The sequence below is a fragment of the Rousettus aegyptiacus genome, unplaced genomic scaffold (assembly GCF_014176215.1).
Source record: "Rousettus aegyptiacus isolate mRouAeg1 unplaced genomic scaffold, mRouAeg1.p scaffold_m13_p_5, whole genome shotgun sequence".
NCBI classification, from domain to species: Eukaryota; Metazoa; Chordata; class Mammalia; order Chiroptera; family Pteropodidae; genus Rousettus; species Rousettus aegyptiacus.
The window spans coordinates 116,414,481-116,435,349 of NW_023416308.1; the positions used below are offsets into that span (position 1 = coordinate 116,414,481).

Genomic DNA, 20,869 nt, shown 5'->3' on the forward strand with positions numbered 1-20,869 from the left:
GGGAGGAAATTAGAGAAGAGTTTGCAGGTGGGATTTGGGGTGGGACAAAGACTGGAAGAAGGGTAAAATAGGGCAGGATTGGGGTGGAGAAGGAAGCCTGTGAGAAGAGCAGAAAGATGGTGACTCAGATCTGTGGCTCCAGCCTTCCAGTCAGAGCTGAGAGAATGAAGAGGTGAGGCTGGAAAGCAGGTGAAATTGGGTGTGGGGAGCCCTGGACCTCGGATTAAGATGTCTACTTTTAATTGAACAGCTGCAGGCGAAGCTAGAGGTTACTAAGGAAGGGAGTGATATATCCTGGGTTTAGGAACTTGAGTCTTGCCGACAGGTACCAAACCTAATAAAAATTATTCCTTACTCGCCCTAAATCAGAACTGGCTCTAGGCAAGTAGTTTCTCCGTAGCTGGACTACGACGTGAGGGCAGCGCTGTCCATGGTAACGGTTGTAGTGTAACAACGCCTTCCATTTTCACCTAACTCCGTCATGACGGGTATTAGCCCTTTTTGGTAGGCGAGGAAGCTGAGCCTGCCTTGGGTCATGGGCAGCAAGACCTTGGGACACCAAGTCTGCTCTCCAGCCCCCACGCTGCCCCGAGGCTTGTCAGGCCCCGAGGGCCGAGGGCCGGGGCCCCATCAGCTGGAGGAGCTTTGGGGGACTCGCGGGGTTCCCGGCTCCTCCTCGCCCCGCCCCAGCGCGCTGGAAGCCCCGCCCCCCAGGGGCCTGACGAACCGCCGCTTCCGAGGTGTCCAATGAGACTTAGCAGGGGGCGGGACGGGACCCGCTGAGGGCCAATCTGATTGGGCCGGGGCGGGGCTGCGGCAGGTAGGAGCCGAGCGGCTGTACCGCGGTCTTGCCAGCGGGCAGAGAACCCGGCGCGGGCGGCGTGCACGGGCTTCTGCTGTGCGCGCGCCCGCCGCCCGCCGCCCGCCGCCGGCGCAACCCCTCGGCCCGCTCCGCCCTCCAGGTCGTGGCGCCCGTCTCTCCCCTGCTCTTCCGTCGCCGCCTGGACCGGGGATCGGGAGCCGGGCCGGGGCAGGGCGGGAACCGCGGGATGAGCCCCTGAGGTGGGTGCTGAGCTGGAGGCCGGGAGGCGGGGAGGCCGGGCGGACGAGCGCCTGGGTCTGCCCCGCGGACGGACCCCGCATCAAGATGGGGAAGCCGGCCAGGTTTCGAAGCCCGGCTCCCGGCTTGCCTGAGTCACGGCCGCTCGTGCCCGCACTCTGATACCCCTCCCAGGCCACCACCCTCCCGGCTGGGGCACTCCGCCCCTCCCGCTACCTGTGGCCACCTCAGCCCTCTTGCCTTTTGTCGTCTGCGCACCTGCCCTCTGGGCCCTGTGCTGCCATTCTCCCTCCAGACCGGACTGCCGCCCAGCCTTACCTCCTCGGGACCCAGCACCAAATTAGACTCGGTCCTTTGGCCTGGTCCGTCCCTCTTTGTCGTCTGTACACCTGTCATTTCAACTCTGCTCATCCACTCCACCACCACGCCTCCTAACACCTTCATCTAAATTCAGCCCAGGCTGTCATCCCGCCTCGCGGGGATTCCTCCTTCAGCCCTGATTGTCCCTGCAACTGCCCCCACTCAGTCTCAGCCCCGTGTCCTCCCCCATCCACACTCTTTTGTTGTCTCTGCAGCTCTGCTCTCCACTCTATTCATCCTTCTCCCCAGGAATGCCCAGCCCCGGCCCAGACTACCCTTTCTCCTTCTGACCAGTCCGTCCTGGCATTCGGCTGGATCCGTGCCCAGGCCGCTGCTCACTGGGCCTAGTCAGTTCCCTTCCGCTTTCAGCCCGGCCCTCACACTTCCCATCCAGTGCGCCCCCTTTCACCCTCTCCCAGCCGATCCAGTCTCCCCCGGTCTCTTCCACACAACGGCTGATGTCCCTGTCCTCGTAGATTCTCTTTTCCTTACCGTGCTCCTCTCCCATGCCACCTGGCCTCAGCCACCTGTACCCTCCTCAGCTGTTTCTTCCCTCCCAGGTGCCCTGGAGAAGCCATGGAGCTGAGCAGCAAGAAGAAGCTTCATGCCCTATCCCTGGCGGAGAAAATCCAGGTGCTGGAACTCTTAGATGAGTCCAAGATGTCCCAGTCAGAGGTGGCCCGGCGCTTCCAGGTCTCCCAGCCCCAGATCTCACGCATCTGCAAGAACAAGGAGAAGCTGCTGGCGGACTGGTGCAGCGGCAGAGCCAACCGCGAGCGCAAGCGCAAGCGGGAGTCCAAGTACAGCGGGATCGACGAGGCTCTGCTCTGCTGGTACCACATAGCCCGGGCCAAGGCCTGGGACGTGACGGGGCCCATGCTGCTCCACAAAGCCAAGGAGCTGGCCGACATCATGGGCCAGGATTTTGCGCCCAGCATCGGCTGGCTCGTCCGCTGGAAACGCCGAAACAATGTGGGCTTTGGGGCCCGCCACGCACTTGCGCCTCCATTCCCAGGCATCACTTCCCAGACCCAGCCAACTCTTTCCCTTAAAGACTTTTCCCCGGAAGATGTTTTTGGCTGTGCTGAAGTGCCCTTGCTGTATCGGGCGGTGCCTGGCAGAGTGGGCGCCTGTGACCAAGTGCAGGTGCTGCTGTGTGCCAACAGCAGGGGCACAGAGAAGCGGCGGGTGTTGGTCAGTGGGCTCCAGGCTGCACAGAGGTGCTTCTTTGGGGTCAGCACTGAGGCTCTACCTGCGTCCTACCACCCTGACGTGGACATCCCCTGGTCAGAGTGGCTGGCACAGTTCGACCGGGACATGGGGAGACAGGGCCGACAGGTCGCCTTGTTGCTGGCTGCCCGCGTGGTAGAGGAATTGGCAGGCCTGCCCGGGCTCTGCCACGTGAGGCTCCTGCCTCTGTGTGCCACTGGCACCACACCTTCCCTGCCCGGCTCTGTGGTCCGGGCCTTTAAGGCCCATTACAGGCATCGTCTGTTGGGCAAGCTGGCGGCTGTCCAGAGCGAGAGGGCGGGCACGTCGCTGGCTGAGGCGGGGGTGGGCATCACAGTCCTGGACGCTCTGCACATGGCCGCAGCAGCCTGGGCCAAGGTGCCACCCCAGCTCATTGTAAGCAGCTTCATTCAGGAAGGGCTGGCTTCCTGCAAAGCCCCCCTGTCTCCAGACAAAGCCTCTGAGATGCCAGCAGTCCCCCGTGGGCTGAGCTATGAGGAATTTTCCCGCTTTGTGGATCTGGAGGGTGACAAGCCTGTGTCTGGAGTGTGCAAAGGGGAGATGGGCACCGAAGACGAGGAGGGGTCCCTTGAGGATGCCTTCAATCCCCTGCCCACCAAAGCCGATGCCCTCCGGGCACTGGGCACACTGAGGAGGTGGTTTGAGTGCAATGGCACCGCCCCTGAGCTATTTGAAAAGTTCTATGCCTGTGAGGAGGAGGTGGAGAGGCTCTGCTGCCTGTGAAGGGCCCTGCTGCCCCCCAGAGCCCCCTCCTCTCCTGTTTCCCATGGAAACGCCCTCTTCGGAAGGCAGATTAGGACTAGTCTCTTTCCCGTGGAAATGGAGCTTTCGTGAAAGGTGTAGAAGGGAGGAAAATTGGGAGATGCAGTCTAAGCTCTGAGCAAAAGTTCTCCAAGCCCAGAGATGAGAGGTCCAGAGGGGGCGATAGGGGATCGAAGCTAAGCTAGGTAGTTCCCGAACCCCAGGGAGGCTGGGCCTTGGGAAGGTGGAGGGGGTGCTTTACAGACAGGCTCTGTGTTAAAAACAGTTCTGCTTCTGGAAATAAAGTTTTTAATCAGGAAAGAGGCCAGGGTGTTATTTTCAGGGTAGGAGGGTGGAAACTTGCAACTCAGATCTCTTGCTTGAGGGCTGAGGATCACTGCGACACAGCTGTCTGCAGCTGTCTGCGGGTGACCATAGGGATCCTGTTCCAGACCCTCCAGGGAGTGGGGACTCCTCGTCAGCTACCAGACGGGTGAGTATCTCCCGGACATTCTGTGGCTCCGCTAATTTCACTCTCGGATTGTGGCGATGGGGGTGGTGTCCGGAAGGGTGGGGGGCAGGCTAGGGACATTCTAGGGAAGTGGAAAGGAGCCAGAACTTGGAATAGTCGTTGGTTGATTTTTTTTTTTTTCTTTTGGTTGTTCATTTGATCATTTCACAACATCCCTTCAGCAAGGGCTTCTGTGTGATGATGTTGCAAAGATACTGTGTCTGCTGGGCGGGACCTTGCAGACACTGACAGTGGAAGGTGATGACGTGCAAAGCGCTGTGGCCCAGGAGAGCCTGGGAGGCTTCTAGAGGAGCTAAGTTTTGAGCTGCAGCGTGAAAGACAGAAAGAAGAATGGGAAGGATAGTCCAGGCCAGGGGGCGGCAGGCGCCGAGGCCTAGGGGGAGAGAAGGGGCGGCCATGCGGCTGACAGAGGCAGACAGTCCCGCCAGAGCCCCGGGGAGCAGGAGGGGCCGTTGGCATCCCCCGAAGGGTTTCAGTTAGGGCAAGGACAGCTCATGTGTGGGGTTCCAGGAAACTGATACGTGGAGGGCGGGTCGGAGATGTGAGAGTGGAATGGGAAGAGGATGGTTTCACCTGGGAAGGACGCGGGCTTTGGACACAGACTCTGTGGTGAGAAGTCTGGCTCCAGGCCAAAGTCCTGCGCGTTCAGACTGACCTCCAGCAGTGACAAGCCAGTGTGTGCAGTTTGGCGGAGGATGTTACAGTCGAGGACTCGGGCCACCCAAGGCGGTCCCTCTCAGACCTGCATTCCTAGCCCAGGCACCTGACAGGGGCTTCTGCTGAGGGGTGTCTCCTGACAGACAATTCCTAGTCTGCCTGGCATGTCATCTGCCCCTCACCCGATGCTGTAGAAACACTGGAGAAGCGGTGACTCTTTCTGACTCTTCCTTGCACTGTCACAGTAAGTGAATAAAGGCTGACTGATATTTTCAGTTTGACTCATAATTGACCACCTCGACACCTGGCAACTGGACAATGATGAGGACTTACTTTTAAACAGTTCTGAAGCCACCTACTGGCCTTCCTTTTCTAGCCCAAGATCCCAAATCATTGAGCCTTTCCTCACAGATTCTATTTTTCCTGCTTTGTATTCATTTAAATTGTCCTTTTTTTTCTGAAATCATCCCCATTCGGAGGTATCTTTTTAAATATTGAAACCAAAATTACACAATCACAAAGCAACAGAGAGGGGACAGATTAGTTCTCTGTTTTCGGGCGTTACATTCCTGCTAGAACAGAATAATGTAACAGCGTTTAATTGCTGACTTCCTCCTGGAGTTTTTTTTTGTTTTTAAAACCACAAGTAATTTTTCCCTTTCGTGTACTGTTTTCACATATACACTTCGCCTATTTGTAGATGGCTCGTGCAGGCAGTGTTTCCTGAACGCCTTGCTTGTGGGGCAGGCCCTGTTCTAGGACCCTAAGCTAGAGCTGACCCAGGCAGAGAGGACCCCACCTCTCAAAGCCCTTATCTTCTAGTTGAGGGAGATGAAGATGGACAGGCAGACAAATAGCTGCTGTGATTTTAAATAGTGATACAAGCCAGGTTGAAAATCAAATAATGATGTCATAGAGAGTGACCGGGAGCAGGGAGTCAGGAAAACGGCGTTTGGGCTGAGTCGTGAATGGTAAGAAGGAAACATCCATTCTTCCAGAGGAAGAGAGTCCTCTGCAAAGGGAATAGTAGGTACAAATATCTCAGGCTAGGAACAGCTTGACAGGTTAAAGGAACAAAAGGCTGTCCCTGTGGCTGGAAGAGGGAAGGGGACCCAGCAGAGGAGGAGAGTGGAGAAAGATGCAGGGGTCTTTGAGCCAGCGGCATTTAAATTTCATTCTAAGTGAGACAGGAAATGTTATTTTTGGGGGGCGGGGAGGATGATTTAGAGAAAGGATGAACATGATATGTTTTATGTTGAGATTTTTTTTTCTTTTTCCTTATTTAAAAAGTGTTTTTTTCTATGTTTAAAAATTTTTAATTCTAGTTGCTGTGTGAAAAACATATGAGGAGATGGGGAGCAAAAGTTGAAACCCGAAAAACAAGTTAGGAAACTACCGAGTTGGACGGACTTCCTCAGGGATAGGACCTGAGGCATGAAGGAGCAAGAGGAACCAAAAAGGACCAGTGCCCTTCCCGACAGATCCGATTTTTTATCGAGGTCAGGCAGTCCTATCCGATTTCGCAGGTATCGATTGCCACATGCCAAGTAAGCAGTGGGAGGGGCAAAGAAAGTATGTACGAGCTTCCATCTTTCTTAGGAGACTGTAATGAACAGTCTCCATGCTCGGGAGGCGTGCAAGGCTCCAGGGCAGCAAAGGGGAAGAAGACACGCTTCCTGTTCCTCAGGTGCTCACAAGCTAGAGGGAGAAACAGTAAGCGACCGACAATATAGGTCAGTCGTGAGAATTAAACAAATTAATATTTACAAAGTGTTTCCTACTTGCTGGGCGCTATTTAAACACTATACGTGTGTTAGATATCATTGTCGTCATCCTCATCATCATCACTCTTGAGAAGGTGACGAACGGGGTGCAGAGAGCCCAAAAGAGAAAGAGGGGTGTCCCATCTTTTAATATCTCTGCAGTTTACTCTGAGTAATTTTTTCCCATCCACCTTCCAATTCTCTTCAGCTAGTTCTTTGGGGTTTTTTTTTTTCAAATATACAAAATTATTTTTATACTCTGTTTCTTCCTTTTTAATTCTTTTATTTATTTACATATTTTGTACACGGTTACATTTTGTATCTGATCAACCTAAAGTTGAAATCCTTGTTGGGGGGGGTGGGGAGGGAAATCTGTTGCTTTTGTTTCTACTGATGCTTTAATTCATGGTGGCTTTTTTCCCTTATGGGTCTGGTAATTTTTGTTGTGAGACTTTTTTTTGTTGGCTGTACTTCATCTCCAGAAAACCTGGAGATCCTGACTTAGAGTGCTCACCTTTAGAAATTTTTGTAGTTACTCCTGTTGGGCACTAGGAGGCGCTAACACCATGATAAATTAATTTCTGGAAGGAAGGCGTCTCAGACCTGAAGGGGGGTAGAAAGATGAACAGGCATATGGTTCCTGGTTCACGGGGGAGATATTATTCTTATTTTTTTCCACAACAGGGAGAGAGGCAAGTTTCCTTGTAGGTTCCCTCTGGTTTACACTCACTGCTTCATTTTGAAGGAGTCCTTGAGTAGTTCCCTTAACTGTTTGCAAAGTCAAAAATGGTTGTTAAATTTCGTTTGTTATAATGGGTCTGGAATCTAGCTGCTTTACAATAGGAGGGCTCTATAGAAAGTCTAGAGCACCAGCCTGCCAGAGGGGAAGTCAGGAAGACGAGTTTTCATTCATTCATTCATTCATTCATTCACTCACTTGTTCAAAACTATTTATTAAGCACCTCAGTATGTCAGCTAGAGTTCTGATAATAAGCAAAAGCAGTCAAGGTCTCTCCTTCATGGAGCTCACAGTTTAGAGGTGAGAATATTAAAATCAAAGAATCACACAAACGGAAGGGTATAATGACAGACTGGAAGGGGACCAAAGAAAGCACAAGCCAGTGATTCTCAAACTGTGGCCCCCGGCAGCAGCAGCTGGGGACTGACTGAAACGAAAGTAACCAGATCCGCCCCCAAACCTACCGAATCAGAAACTCAGGTGAGACTCAGCAGTCTGTATTTTAACAAGCCTTTCACGTGAATCACTGGCCTAAGCCAAGGGAACCTGACCTAAACAGAGGGGCTGAGGAAAGTTCCACTAAGGATGGGATACTGAACTGAGAGCTAACAAACGAGCAGGAAGCACGCCAACAATGAGGATAGCATGTGCAAATGTCCTGTGGTGGGAGGGAACCTGGTTTGCTTAAGGAACCGAGAGAAGGCGAATGTCTGAGGGCCTTGGAGGCTGTGGAAGGAGCTTGCCCTGATTGCTCAGAGTAATGGAAAGCCACCGAGGGGGACAAGAGGAGTAAGGTGACTTGATCAGAATTGCACTTGAAAAAGTTATTTGTTCAGATTCAGGACAGGACCAGGGATGTAGTACAGGCATACCTTGCTTTTCTACACTTTGCTGAAGGCTCAGATGATAGCATTTTAACAATAAAGTATTTTTTAATTTAGGCATGTGCATTATTTTTTTAGACATAATGCTACTGCACACAATTGACTGTGATATCACATAAGCATAACTTCTACGTGCACCGGGAAACCCGAGTCCTCATGTGACTCTCTTTATTGCGACATTCGCTTCATTGCAGTGGTCTGGAACCAAATTTGCCCATGTCTCTGAGCTACGCCTGTATTGGGATTGGAAAGGAGAGAGTGAGCCCCAGGAAACTTTCCAATCCAGGTTAACAGGAGCTGGGGAGTCCCTTGAAGCAGGAGGGGAGAGGGAGCGCTTCTTTGAGATGTCTGGCCTGGGGGCGTACCTGTGCCACCGAGCACTGCAGCAGGAGCAGGTCAGTGCCTTAGGGATGCTCAAGGATCTGTGACCAGGGACCGTTGGCTGTGTGGGCCTAAGAGCTCAGGACAGTGGTCAGGCTGGAGACACCAATTTAGAGCAACTTCTCTTAATGAAACTAAACTAAAACTAAACTCAGCTGTTTAGTGAGTCTGGCAAAAGTGATTTAAGCCAGAATCATTCCCAGATGGTGTCATTCCCGCCTTTACCTGCACACGTAGCCTTAGTGTCACCTGCAATTTCTCCTTCTGTGACCACTGCTATAAAAATAAGTACATATGTTTGACGACACGAATCCAACGAGATGCTATTTAACACGTTTGCCCAAGTTATAAGCCCTTTACGTGCGACTCTCAGATCCCACCCTCGTTTTCAGCCTCAAAGTGGTTCACTATTCCCTAGTTCTTAGGGATTCCTTCTATCTAAATGGGTCTCGAGAATAACGATGACCTCTAATAACATCTGTTAATTCCTTCAGGAATTTAATATGCATTATTATGAGCCCCTGCTGCTCTAAAAACATCTAGCTTTTAAAAATACCTTCAGCCATTTCCTGCCTGATCTTTGTCTTTCTGTCCTACTTTCCAACACTGCCCTGTCCCCTGCCTGGGCCTCTGAAAGAGGAGCGAGTGGTTTTCTCACTTTTCAGGCCATGCTTGACCCCACCCTCACTGGGCACTGCTCTGCAGCCAGCTGGGAGCCCTTGCCTTGGGCTAGTGGAAGGAACTGCGTGGCCCAGGGAGCCCTGCCACTCTCTCTGGTTCTAACAGGGCTCAGAGGAGGGGAGCTCCCCCGGAGATGCCTCTGGAAAGAACCAGAGAGGGAAAACAGAAGCAAGTGCCCAGACAGTGCAAAGGCAGGCTGACAGGTGTAATTACGACCCCGAAAAGGAGTTAATTTAAACGGAATCAAAAAGGACTTTTGTATTTCGTTCTCTTGCTTACTGGTAATGTGGTGAGAGATGCAAACTACAGAGGACCACCCCGACCTCCTGCCCCGTTCGTAAGAGCCGCCTCCTTTTTCACATGCATGCTCTTTGCTCCCTTCCAGCCATCAACTGTCCCCCAAGGTGTTCCAACGACTGCTGTCCATCACTGCCACCTCTGGCCTAAACTCTCTGGCACTGAGTGATGCCGGATGGGCCCTGGGGCTCACGGGCTGACCGGTAGGAAGGGATCTCAGAGGACACTGAGGCACAGAAAGGTCAGTGGCCAGCTCAGGCAGACCCTGTTTGAACAGAGGCTTCCTGAACCTGTGCTGGAGTGGAGGCCGCGGGCACTAGGCGTCGAGTCACTTAACCAAGACTCTCAACTTCCTGACCGGAAAAGGCAGCACATTCCTGCCGCTAGGAGCCGCCAGGGCGCCGTTTCCTACGCTCCAGCGCGTGTCAGTCACCGGGGAGCCTCGTACAGCCCAGACTGCGGGGCCCGAGCCTCAAGGGAGCTGCCCGCCGGTCAGTCCCGAGCCGGCCGGGGCTTCTGCGTTTCTAACCAGCTCCCGGAGGTCCTGATGCCCCCGCTCCACGGACCGCACTGGGGCCACCCCGACCTCCAAGCTCACAGACCCTCACGTGCTGTGAGTTAGGGTGAAGGTCAAACCGTTGCCGGCGGAGTGCAGCAGCCCAGGGCAGCGAGGCGGGCTGTGCTCCCCAAGGCTCTCAGCTTCCGGGTGAGCGGGGCGCCTCCTGCATCCTCAGCGGTCCTCCTAGGGTCACGGTTTCGGCCAACGGCGAGGCATGTCCTTGTAAGCGACTGGCCACGGGCTCGCATCGCATTCTTCTCTAGCAAGAGCATGAGCCCGGGTCCCCGTCGAGCTGCAGTGGAGTTTGGGACCCATACCCTGGCTCAGCAGCCCCACGTCCCGTGGCCTCACGATTTGGGGTGCCATCTGCAGTCTGCGGCCTATGAACCAGCGAAGGACAGCTCAAGACGGGCACATTTGGGGGCCGATGCCGCCGGCAGGTCTCCCTGGGTGAATCTGAGAGACTGTGTCAGTCACAGTCCCCAGGGAGAGCAGCGTCCCCAGGCTCTGGAGTTGGGGGGGTCAGATGCATCCAGGTGGGGTGTGTGACATACCAGCCGTGTGACCTGGGACGAGTTGCATAGCAACTGTGAGGCAAGCCTTCTCTGTCAACAGTGATAAGAATGCTGTGATCATTTTAGAGGGAGCACCCAGTAAATGACAGGGATTCCAGGCATTCAGGTCACCGCGAGGTGGGCCCAGGTTGACCTCAGACCAGACCAGGACGTGAGGGGGTACAAACTCTGCCCTGCTTTATTGCCAATCACATAAACTCTTAGCCAGTTTTTAATTCCCACTTGGAAACTGAGATAAGAAGACAAGTGACGTCGATGAGAGTGGGCCAGCAGACACCGGCTCCGGGCACTGGTCCGCTGCGGAGGACGGCGGCGGGCACAGCTGTCAGTGGGCCGGGGGGGGGGGTGGCCAGGACCCAGGAAGCAGGTGGGGCGGCTGGCGCTGGGAGAGAGGCCGGGTGTGCAATGGGGCTCCACTCGACGCGCATTCACCAGCAGCCTCCAGCGCCAGGCTCTGAGCCGAGAAATGATGAGGAGTGAGAACTCAAGGAGCCCCCACGCCAGTGAGGAGGCTGAGAAGCCAGCCAGCCGCTGTGACAAGGCACAGGTGAGGGCTATGGGCAAGGCTGGAGGGGGGGCCACACACCCCAAAGTCAAACTGGGGCAGGACAGTGAGCCAAGGAAGGACCCCAGGAGACAGAGTTCATCTTGGTCAGGGAGTGGGTCCAGCCAGGGAGATGATGGGGTCACCCCGTGGCACCCCACTGTTGGCTGGGAGGGTCTACGCCTTCCAGGCTGGGGTGTTGAGAGGGCACAGCTTGCTCTCGTGAACAGGGCTGGGCTGCCGAAGCTGCTGAGAGCAAAGCTGGTGGGCAGGGAGGGGCCCCCAGGTGCCCCACCGGGAGCGGGTGGAGTTGGGGCTTTTTCCTGAGGGTGATGGGAGCCACCGAAGGGTTCCGGAACAGCAGGACACCTACGGGCTACTCTCGAGTCAGGTGGGGAGACGTTTAGGAAGAAGTCAAGGCAAGTGCTGCTGGGAGGCCGAGGGCAGAGCCCAGGACCAGGGGGTGTGGGAACTGCTCCCCACTCCCTCTCCCGGCGGGCAGGGCAGCGTCCTTGTCTGTGAGGGTGGGAGGTCCCTTGACAAAGAAAGGGTGAGCCTCTTACATTGGAATCCCAACCTGGTGCTTTCAACTTGGCCTCCAATCAGGGCGGGTGGGCAGCGGCCTCGCTGGGGAGCTTCAGGCAGTGCCTGGCCAAGGTCATCCCCAGGAGTGCAGGAGGTACTCGTAGGTGAGGAAGGTGACGGCGTTGACAGGAAAGGCGCGGGCGCTGTTGATGGTCAGCCCCCGGCAGAAGACCCCCAGTCCTTCCTGCCGGGCGCTGCTTACCATGCAGTCCAGCACCCCCCGGTACTCTCTCTGCTTCAGTCCGGCCATCTGCACCCTGGACTTGACCACGTCCAAGGGGGTGGCTATCATCCAGGAGGCGATGCCTGCAAAGCCCCCCGCCACCAGCACTGTGGCTGAGCCTGGGAAAAGGGAGCCCGGCGCAGGTCAGATGTGGGAATAAAGCATCCTCCCCTACCCCTTGTCTCCCCACGATGGACCAGCTACCCCGCCCTACTCCTCTCTGTCCCCCTCACACAACTTCACTTACTGGGGTTCTGGCCATCTGGTGTAGATTGGCGACAAAGCCATTCATAGGTGACGAAGTAGAGTCCCAATGAAGGGGTGTCCCTCAGCATCAGGGCCCAGGCTCCCCGGAAGAGCCCCCGGGGCCCCTCCTCCCGGAAGATGGAGGCCACACAGTGCACGGGCCCCCTGTACCGCGGCGGGGGGCTCCCTAGCTGTGCCCTCGGCTCTGTCTGGTTTTGTAGCCGAACTTTGACGAGGTCAAAAGGGCTCAAGCAGCAGGCCTGTAGGAAAGGAAGTGTGAAGGGCCTGGGCGGGGCCTTGGGCTGGGCGTGGCTTATCTTAATGAGAGGGAAGCCGTGGGCAGAGAGGGCAGCATTTTCCCCCAGGACCTCACTGCTGCTGCTCCCGTTGCCAGCTCTCAGTCTCTCGCACACAAAGCTGGGGGTGGGCCAGGGCCACCTCCTTGCCGTCAGGTCCCTGACAACGAGCGGCACTGGACCCGTCCGCAAGTGACAGTGCCCAATTTTCCTGGCATGCGCATAGGACAAGGCTGGGTTCTTTTTCCAAGAGTTGGGGTAGGTTTCTAGCCTTTTCAAATCCAGGAATGAGCCTGTGTCTGCAGTGACTGGGCCGAAAGAAATGGTTCAGTCTGTGCCCACAAAACAGCAAAGGACGGACCTCTCACAAGGGTTACGGAAGTCATCTCGTTAATGTTGGGGACTCAGTTTCGTAGAACTTCCCTCCCTACCTCCTGCAGGACAGACACTTCTCAGAGGCCCCTGAGGGGGGCAAGCACTGGGCCAGCCCTTCCTGCCTCTCACAAACCCCTAATTAATGGCCTCCCAGTAGAAGGTGGGTGATGGGGTGGGATCTGCCGGTCCCAGAACTGTCATCACCTGGCTGATATTCGGGCACATATTTGGGACTGAGGGTGGGTGCTGAGAGGACATGGAGGGCTGTCGCGGGGCGGGGCTAATGTATGAGTCAGGGACTCCACTATGTCAAGATCAGCTGTTAAAGTTCAAGTGAGAATTGAAAGCATAGCTGAGATTAGCATAGCATTTTGGGCGCGCGCGCGCGCGCGTGTGTGTGTGTGTGTGTGGTGGAAGGCACACTAGCTCAGTCCCTTAGCCTTGGAGATGGCTGACGGCAGAGGAGGCTGGTGGTTGGCTCTCGCAGTGATCTTTACAGAGTGACAGCCTAAGGTTGCTGGCTTCCTCCCCTGCAGGAAGGGCAGTGGACTGGGGACACTCCTTGTAAGATGGGGCCCTGAGGTCCCCCTCCAGAGCCTACTGGCAAGGTCTAGCTAAGGGCTCTTCCAGGGGGCGGGCTCCTGAGCCTTAGGCCCCCAGGGGGTTGAAGCAATGGTTGGGCCAAAGGTAGAGCTGCAGGCAGGGGCTGGTTAGGGCCCTGCCCCCACCCCATGCCCACAGGGGCAGGAGGACATCAGACCCTGCTGCACCTTCGGGCTGCAGCCTTGGCCAGACAAAAGCGACATCTGCGCACACCAGAGGGTGTCACCCCCCCCACACACACACACCCCTTTCCACCACCATGCTAAAGCACATTTTCTGCTCCAAGACCCTGTTAAACCAAAGTCATGGGCTTGACAGCAAACCCGGGCTCCACCTAGTCCCTGGACCCAGTCAACCCCCATCGTGACCTGAACAGTACTCCGTTCTGTCATCTGCTCTGCTTCCCACCGAGCTGGGAGCTGAGCCTGGCTGGGCCTCAATCAGGTGTTCTTAGGGGTGCCAGGTCTCAGGGCTTAGGAAACATGCAGGCATGCACCCCACACAAGAAGGGGTAGAAGGAGAGCCAGGACCTGTTAGAGTTCCATGAATCATTAATTCATTTGAGCAAGCCAGCTGACTCTGTCCTTTGTCCTCGCTCTCTGCCCCATGAAATCTGTTGGGAGCATCAGGGCAGGTGACCTGAGGTGCCTGACTGGGGTGTGGGGTGGAGCTAGGCGCACGTTCCTCTGCCTCCATGCTGGGGCTCCCCATTTGGCTGAGGTTCCCCCTGGTGCGTGGAGACCTCTCTTCCCTCTACCCCACCCGTCAGAAGCCCAGGCACTTAGATACTGAGAACAAAGACGAAAACCAAGTGACTGGAGTCACTTAATGATTAATACCCTGGGCCTCTCCCCGCAAGGGCTGTGGACTGGGCCCCGCTGAGGCTCACAGGTGGCAGCCACCCAGATGCCACAGGCAAAGGGCCGGGGGCAGGGGCCGTGCCAGGACCGTGACTGAGTTCAGAGCTCTGCGGGGCTGTCAGTTCCCGGGGTGAGAGGTTCCCTTGGAGAGAGCCCTGAGCCAGCAGATCCCTCTGGAGCGGGGCAAGCCCTGTCAGCCTCAGCGGGCCCGGCTGCATCTCCTTGCTGTCCTCCCCGCCCCCACCTGAGCTCTCTCTGCCTTTTGTCCTCTCTGTTCTCCGTGACTCTGGCCTGCAGGCCTGCAGGCCTGCAGCCCGGAAGGCCACGGCTCAGCCAGGCCAGGCCAGGCCAGCAGGAGCAGCAGGGGCTGCCCATTTCCCCACGGCGGGGAAAGGCCGGGTCTGCAGCTGGGAGCCTCGAGATGGGGCCGGGAGAGGAAGGAATGAATTAATCCTCGCCGCGTCTGTGTGTGTGCATGGACGTGTGCACCCCCGCGCTGTCCTGACCTGCAGGAACCCCCCGGTGCAGCCGGCTATGAAGACTTGCGTGTAGCTGGGCGGCTGGGCCCGCCGGTCCTGGTAGGAGGTGGCCGTGAGTGCCAGCAGGGTATTGCTGTAGACCCCGAACAGGACAGAGTTGACCACGGCTATGCTCGCGATGGGGAAGCTCATCCCCTTGAAGAAACCCAGGAGCTGTGGGGAGACGGCGGGTGCTAGAGGTGGGAGGGGGGGGCTCCGCTTTGCCCTTTCCAGCCCTGGCGGGCCCGGCTCTGGAAGCCACGCTGAGCCCGGCCTCAGAGAGAGGGAGGTGGCAGAGGCTCCGATGGCCTCAGCACCACCCTTGGGGCACTAAGGTATCACCCAGCCCCCAGCGGCCCCAGACTTGGGTCTTCTCCCTTCCCAAGGCAGAGCCCCGCCTGGGGAGAAGGAAGCTGGTACTGACTGCTTGGATGCCGGCCGCCCCAAAGCCCCGAAGAAGCAAGTCACCCACCGACTCATGGCGATAAGTCTTGACCACACAATCCACGATGCCCCGGTATGCGGTCTGGGTCTGTAGCCGCACCTGGATGGGGAGGACGGAGCAGGTGGGCAGACAAGGCATGGCTCCAGCCCAGCTCACCCCTCTGCCTCTTCGAACAGGATGCCAGCAGGCCAGGAGAGGCAGGAAAAAGCCTGTCAACCGGGCCCTGCCCTTGGGTGTCCTATGTTTGGTTCAGGTGACATCTTTCATTCCTTGTGTGCTTCCTCTAGACTCACCTTTACAGTGTCAAAGGGGTGTCCCAGGACCAAGCCCAGAGCTCCTGTGATGACAAGAAGGTGCTATGAGTGAGGACCCTCACACCAGGCCGAGGAAGCAAGTCCGTGCCGAGAGGGAAGCGGGGTTCAGGCAGGAGGAGAGAGGGGAGGGCCTTCCCGCCAGACTCCGAAGACACTGCAGCTGGCTCCCTTAGGGCACTGTACTAAGAAGTGTGGGGACAAGGAGACAGCAGGAGGGAGCCCCAGCCTCGCCTGAAGCACAGACATGCAAAAGGGAGGAGCCGGCCACAGACGCGGCATCCTCCCTGGGAGCCCACGCCCGGGCGTCTCGCTGGCTTAGCTGACTGTGGGGCTCCAGATGGAGTGTCCGGCGCCTCTGCCTCCTCGCCAGCTTTACTCCTGCCCTCCCCTCAACTCAAAACCATTGTCCAGTGTGGGGTCTTGATCCAGACCAGGCCCTGCCCTCCTGGCTCTCTGCCTCCATCAGTGGCAGCACAGAGCCGGGGGATCTTGGGAGAATCCTGCTGGCACCAGGGGTAGAGGGTCCAGCCCCGGCCACCTCCCCATTTCTTGGTCTTGCCCTCTATAGCAGAGGCTGGTTCTGGAGCTTTTGGGGAGCTTTGCAGCCCCAGGAGGCAGGCTCGGAATGTTCCTCTCCTAAGAGAAATGTCACCCAGAAGCTGGGCTGTGTCCACAGCACAGGAGGCCTCAAGGCCCGGGCACATAGCCCACTGCCAGGTTCCCAAAGGGGAAATCAAGACAGCAGTAGTGAGGTCAAAGGTGAACTTCCTTTCCAAACCCCAAAAGAAGGCTTGTGCTCGAGGTGCAGGTGCTGCTGGGCATCAGGCTCTTCCTCTCAGCAGGTGGCAGGGGCAGGTGGCAGGGCTCTGGGACAGAGCCGTGGCACCTCCCCCCTGCACCCTCCTCTCCTCTCCCCTCTGGCAGCTCTCATGAAGCTCTGGGACAGCTGGCTCTCGGTCCTCCAGGGGAACCAGGACTTTGGCCTCAGCTCCTCCTATGTCACTTACCTTCCCCAGGAAGTGACCCAGCACTGGGGGTGACGTGACAGAAGGGAGAAACATGTCTTACCCGAGATCCAGCCAGCCACAAACTCCTCCACAGGCATTGCTCTGCCGGTGGGAGCCAGGGGCTCCAGCGGAGGCGGCGCTGATGAAAGTGTGATCCTGGCCTCTCCCTCCGCCCCTGGACTGCTAACCTCCCACTAATGTTTAACCTGGGCAGAGGGAGGCAATGGCCCGGTGCCCAGAGCTCAGGCACAGGAGATGGACGCGAGCCAGCTTGGCGGCCCCGATGCACCGCAGGGAGCGTGCAGTGGGAAATCACATGGAGCAGGGGTGACGGCCAGCGATGGCCTTGCAGCATGACCAGGCCTGGCAGCCAGGCCCAGGCCTCTGGTCCGGAGCCTCCAGGCTGCCTCAGTCGGCACGGCCTCAATGAGCCTTCTCAGGGCCAATGGCCGCCCAGGTGAGCCACGCTTCTCTTTCCCCATCCCCACAGCACCACGCACTAGACTGCCGGCCCATCCTGGACAGCCCCCGGAGGCTGGTGAGACGGAGCATGGCCACCAGGGGGCAGGCCCAGCGCGCGAGGCCGGGGCTTCGGGGACCCGCTGGAGCCGCCGGGTGGGAACCACTCACCGGGCGCGAAGCCCCGCCTCCTCCTCCTCCAGGGTTGTTTCCGGCTTCGCCTGTGAGTCAATCGCAACCTCCCCCCACCTCCTCTTCTCGGAGCCTCTCAGAGGAAAGATGGGGATTTTGAGTGGGTGAAGGTGGGTGTAGGTCTCTGCTTGGGGGTGACTAGGCTATGCCTGCTCATTTCTCTGTGGACAGCTACATCCCCACTGACAGGGCAGCGACCCGCATCCCTCTCCCTGGAGGATGGGCTGCAGGGAGGATGAAAAGAGCAGGCTCTCCTTTCCAGGGCAGGAGACCCAGTGCCCAGGAGCCGCTGCCCATAAAATCCGTGGAGGCCCCAAATGCAGGCCCCAACCCTCGGAGACGCCTCGCCACAATTCCATGAGGAAATAGCGTTACTGTTACCTTCAAAACAGATCCCGAATCCAAACCGCTCACCTCCTCCCCTGCTCCCTCCCTGGCCCAAGGCCACCGTCACTGCCACTTGGATGCCTGCCCCTGACTGGCCCGGGGCTCCCTCCTCGCCCCCCCCCCCCCGCCCCCCGTCCAGTCTGTTCTCACAGCAGCCAGAGTGATGCAGTTAACATCTGTCAGACGATGTCTCGCTTCTCCACACCCTGCAAAGGCCCAGTCCTGCTCAGAGCCCAAACCACAGTCCTTCCCAGGCTCTAGGAGCCCTGAGGTGCCCCATACTCCTCTGACCGCCACCCCCTTCCTCCAGCTGCCCTGGCCTCTCCTCTTCTCCAGACGGGCTCCTGCCTCCAGGCCTTCGCACTGGCCGTTCCGTCTTCCTGCTGGCCTCCTCTAGCCTGGACGCGGAGGAGACCCATACGGTGAGCCCACCCTGATCATCTCATCGACTGCCGCCATCTGCCTCACCTGCCTGGCAGTCCTGGTCCCCCTTTCCTGCTCTACCTTTTCTTCGCTCCGTTGTACTCATCACCTCTGAATGCACTATGTAATTAACTTGTCCGTCTGGGCAGGGCTCTCTGGCTGTTTTCTTCATTAATTGTATCTCAAAGGTGTAGAACTGTGTGTGACAGACATTCAATAAATATTCATTGCAAGAACGAATGAGTGGACAAGGCAGGGAGCGGCATCAGTGGACAGCCCTGCAGCCAGCCCTGGCTCTCCAGTTCTCTCTCCCCATCTCCGAGGGCCCTAAAGAATGTAAAGGCCCAACAACACCCCCGCCTGCCCCTCCAGATCTCACTGCTGCTCTTGGTTTGCCAGCAAATGCCCAAGGACCAGTCCTGCTCACCCATTTCCTCTCCCTCTTCCAAAGGGAAACCACCCCTCTACTTTCTAGAGAGCAGAGTTTCATCTCTGAACTCCCCCAGGAGCTGCCTGGCCCTCCTTGGGCTGCCCCCAAGAACTTCTCGAGCACTGGCCTCTTGCGGAGGGCTGGGCTGCCATCCTACTTCTGCTCGTTCTCCCCCGAGTGATGTTGGCCAATCCCTTTTGTGGGCCTCAGGGTCCTTATTGCTTGATAAAGTTGGGGACCAGCGCAGCTGATTGCTAAGCCTAAGGCCTCTTGGCTCCGAATGTCTGTAGGTTCCTCCCTCACTTCAGAATGGGCCTCACTCTCTTCTCTAATCCCGCCACACCACCCCGAGTCACGAGTCATGAGAGACCCATTTCCACTCCCGAGAGCCTTGCAGAACAGCACCATGCCTGCCAGCTCTTCTCCAGCTCTGACCTCTTCACTCGCTAGCTCACAGCCTCAGAAACGAACGTCCTCGCTGGCTGCCAGACCCACTTCATGTCCCTCGCCCGGGTGTCCACCCCCACCCCCAGGTGCCACCCCACCTCCCAAGCCTACTGTGTCCTGCTTGTCCAGGGCTTCCCCGGTGTCTGCCCCATGCCCCCGCAGCTCCAGCTACCCGGAATGCTTTCAGGAATCGCCTCCAGGGCGCCCTCCTTGCTGGCCCTGCGTTCCAGCCTCCTTGCCCCCACCTGCCAGACATCAGCTTCGTTACTGAACCTTTCTCATCCTGTTTTCTCCTCATAAAATGGAGATCTAATGCTCACCTTAATGTGTTACAGGATTAGAGAAGGGTCTGGCACGTTGTACATGCCCCACAAATGTGGAGACTATTACTCTTATTTTCACTCCCAGGGTGCATGAGGATAACCTGAGGAAACACATGGGAAAGGGCCTAGCACACAGTAGGTGCTCAGGAATTGAGGACTCTTTTCGCTTGTGGCATTTCATAGCTCTTTGGGCAATTCTGTCATCTTATTTCGTTTTAAACATGTATTTCTCAGACGTGGTTCCATAGTGTAGTGGTCGGAAAGTCTGCTTTACATGCAGAAGGTCCTGGGTTTGTGCTCCTGTGGAGCCACGGTCCATGGTCTAGGGCCATGCCACCCCAAACAAGCCCGATGTCTGATCTCAGAAGCTAAGCAGGGTCAGGCCTGGTTAGTACTTGGATGGGAGACCACCTAGGAAGACCAGGTGCTGTAGGCATAAATAATAATAATAAATAAAAATAAACACGTATTTCTCCTGGGCTTCTCTCTCTCTCCCCTCTCTCCCTTCAGTGCCCAATTAAACTGTGTCTCACCCAGGTCCCATTCCCAGGTCCCATCCCCTGCCCTAGCCCAGGCCCTCCATCAAGTAAGCACTCCACAACACTGAACTGTGTTCTCGCTTTGCTCCAGAGAGTTTTAAGCCATTGTGCCCTGGTCTGAGCGTCCCAAAGCTGAGAACAAGGAGAGAGATGTCTGTTCCCACTGTTCACTCTTCCTCTTCGGCTCACACCTGACCTTCCTTAATTCTCAGGTCAGGCTGGTAAGGAAGACATGTCGTAATGGGCTCACTTTTGGGGATAGTGTGGGCCCTGGAGGGCAAGCTAAGAGCTCTTTCAAATACTGAGGAAACTCGGACTGGGTCAGGAGCCGGAGCCGCCTTCCAGTGTCAGGGGATCAGGGCGGAGTGAGCCCACTATGCCACTCCTGCTGATCACCAAGTTCGTTGTTATTGTCCCCTTGGAACAAACTTTGGTTTATCTTGGGAAGGTGCCCATGCACCTGTTTTTCTCCATGAGAGCCACACCTCAGGCACACACACATGCTGTCATTGCCAGAACATGTTGGTGACGTGACTCTGGGGACAGGTGGTTTCACACCTGCCTCTTGGGAGTGCCAACGCTTCTTTCCAGCCTGGGAATGGCTCAAGGACTGCGAGGCTGTGCGTCTGAGATAGTAAAGGTTCACATGACTGCTCCCTGGAAAAACGAGTGTGTCCGGACTGGGTTTATGGCATATAATTTGAGGGCCCTTAGAGGTCATTGAGTCCAACCTCCTTCATTTTACAGATGAGAAAACAGGCCTGCAGGGGAAAGAGCTTGTTCAGGGTGAGTCAGGACAGGGACCCAGTCTTCTGACCACAACGAATGACCCATCACCCTTCACAGCCGGGGGACGCTGCAGTAGAGGCCGCTACCTGCAGCCCCTTTACTCAGAAGCCAGCACAGTGTGGATCCCTGACATGTTTCACGAAGTATCTCCAGTTTACAAGTGAGGGGACCAGCCCAAAGTCTCATGCAAGTGAGCGCCAGAGCTCGCGCCCCGATCCCGATTGCCTTGGACCTTCCACACACTGTTACAGGCCATTGGTGTGGGGGCCCACGCACCGTTGGTCCCTCGGGTTGGTGGCGAGGATGGCTCGTAACCGCGACCAAACAAGCGAGGTGCGCGGCCCTGCAGCCCCGACCCTGCGCGGGCCCGCGGGGGCCGTGAGC

General features: G+C 56.8%; 3 protein-coding genes across 6 annotated transcripts; 2 read left to right on the plus strand and 1 right to left on the minus strand.

Annotated features, from left to right (window-relative positions):
* Positions 1 to 931: 931 nt before the first annotated feature.
* TIGD3 (tigger transposable element derived 3) lies at positions 932 to 3,733 on the plus strand. The gene is made up of 2 exons (XM_016119338.2): positions 932 to 1,062; positions 1,981 to 3,733. Exon 2 carries the CDS (start codon positions 1,997 to 1,999, stop codon positions 3,392 to 3,394), a length of 1,398 nt encoding a protein of 465 aa, XP_015974824.1. The 5' UTR covers positions 932 to 1,062; positions 1,981 to 1,996; the 3' UTR covers positions 3,395 to 3,733.
* Positions 3,734 to 10,834: 7,101 nt separating this feature from the next.
* On the minus strand, positions 10,835 to 16,662 carry SLC25A45 (solute carrier family 25 member 45). Of its 3 annotated transcripts, XM_036221417.1 has the most exons (7): positions 16,558 to 16,662; positions 15,469 to 15,512; positions 15,203 to 15,274; positions 14,719 to 14,904; positions 12,080 to 12,338; positions 11,588 to 11,951; positions 10,835 to 10,934 (listed from the first exon to the last, which is right to left on the minus strand). In XM_036221417.1, exons 1-6 carry the CDS (start codon positions 16,592 to 16,594, stop codon positions 11,683 to 11,685), a joined length of 867 nt encoding a protein of 288 aa, XP_036077310.1. In that variant the 5' UTR covers positions 16,595 to 16,662; the 3' UTR covers positions 10,835 to 10,934; positions 11,588 to 11,682. The 3 variants fall into 3 exon arrangements, with proteins under 3 accessions (XP_036077310.1, XP_015974823.1, XP_036077311.1); XM_016119337.2 differs by lacking the exons at positions 10,835 to 10,934; positions 14,719 to 14,904 and having other exon boundaries at positions 11,625 to 11,951; XM_036221418.1 differs by lacking the exons at positions 10,835 to 10,934; positions 16,558 to 16,662 and adding an exon at positions 16,255 to 16,369 and having other exon boundaries at positions 11,625 to 11,951; positions 15,203 to 15,509.
* On the plus strand, positions 14,923 to 20,797 carry LOC107497487. 2 transcript variants are annotated; one of them, XM_036221419.1, is made up of 5 exons: positions 14,923 to 15,247; positions 16,987 to 17,178; positions 17,871 to 17,956; positions 19,788 to 19,917; positions 20,444 to 20,797. In XM_036221419.1, the coding sequence occupies exons 1-4, from the start codon at positions 15,209 to 15,211 to the stop codon at positions 19,795 to 19,797; spliced, it is 327 nt and encodes a 108-aa protein (XP_036077312.1). In that variant the 5' UTR covers positions 14,923 to 15,208; the 3' UTR covers positions 19,798 to 19,917; positions 20,444 to 20,797. The 2 variants fall into 2 exon arrangements, 1 of the variants encoding a protein (XP_036077312.1); XR_001593809.2 differs by lacking the exons at positions 16,987 to 17,178; positions 17,871 to 17,956; positions 19,788 to 19,917; positions 20,444 to 20,797 and adding an exon at positions 15,463 to 16,260.
* Positions 20,798 to 20,869: the final 72 nt, after the last annotated feature.

Excerpts from the sequence above, each read along its gene's own strand:
- TIGD3 (XM_016119338.2), top strand. The coding sequence starts at position 1,997 with ATGGAGCTGAGCAGCAAGAAGAAGCTTCATGCCCTATCCCTGGCGGAG.
- LOC107497487 (XM_036221419.1), top strand. The coding sequence starts at position 15,209 with ATGGCGATAAGTCTTGACCACACAATCCACGATGCCCCG. Across the intron at positions 15,248-16,986 it reads ACACAATCCACGATGCCCCG|CACCACGCACTAGACTGCCG; the intron begins GTATGCGGTCTG and ends CCATCCCCACAG. Across the intron at positions 17,179-17,870 it reads GGTTGTTTCCGGCTTCGCCT|ACGGGCTCCTGCCTCCAGGC; the intron begins GTGAGTCAATCG and ends CCTCTTCTCCAG.
- SLC25A45 (XM_036221417.1), bottom strand. The coding sequence starts at position 16,594 with ATGCCTGTGGAGGAGTTTGTGGCTGGCTGGATCTCGG. Across the intron at positions 15,275-15,468 it reads ACCCCTTTGACACTGTAAAG|GTGCGGCTACAGACCCAGAC; the intron begins GTGAGTCTAGAG and ends CTCCCCATCCAG. Across the intron at positions 14,905-15,202 it reads AGACTTATCGCCATGAGTCG|CTCCTGGGTTTCTTCAAGGG; the intron begins GTGGGTGACTTG and ends GTCTCCCCACAG.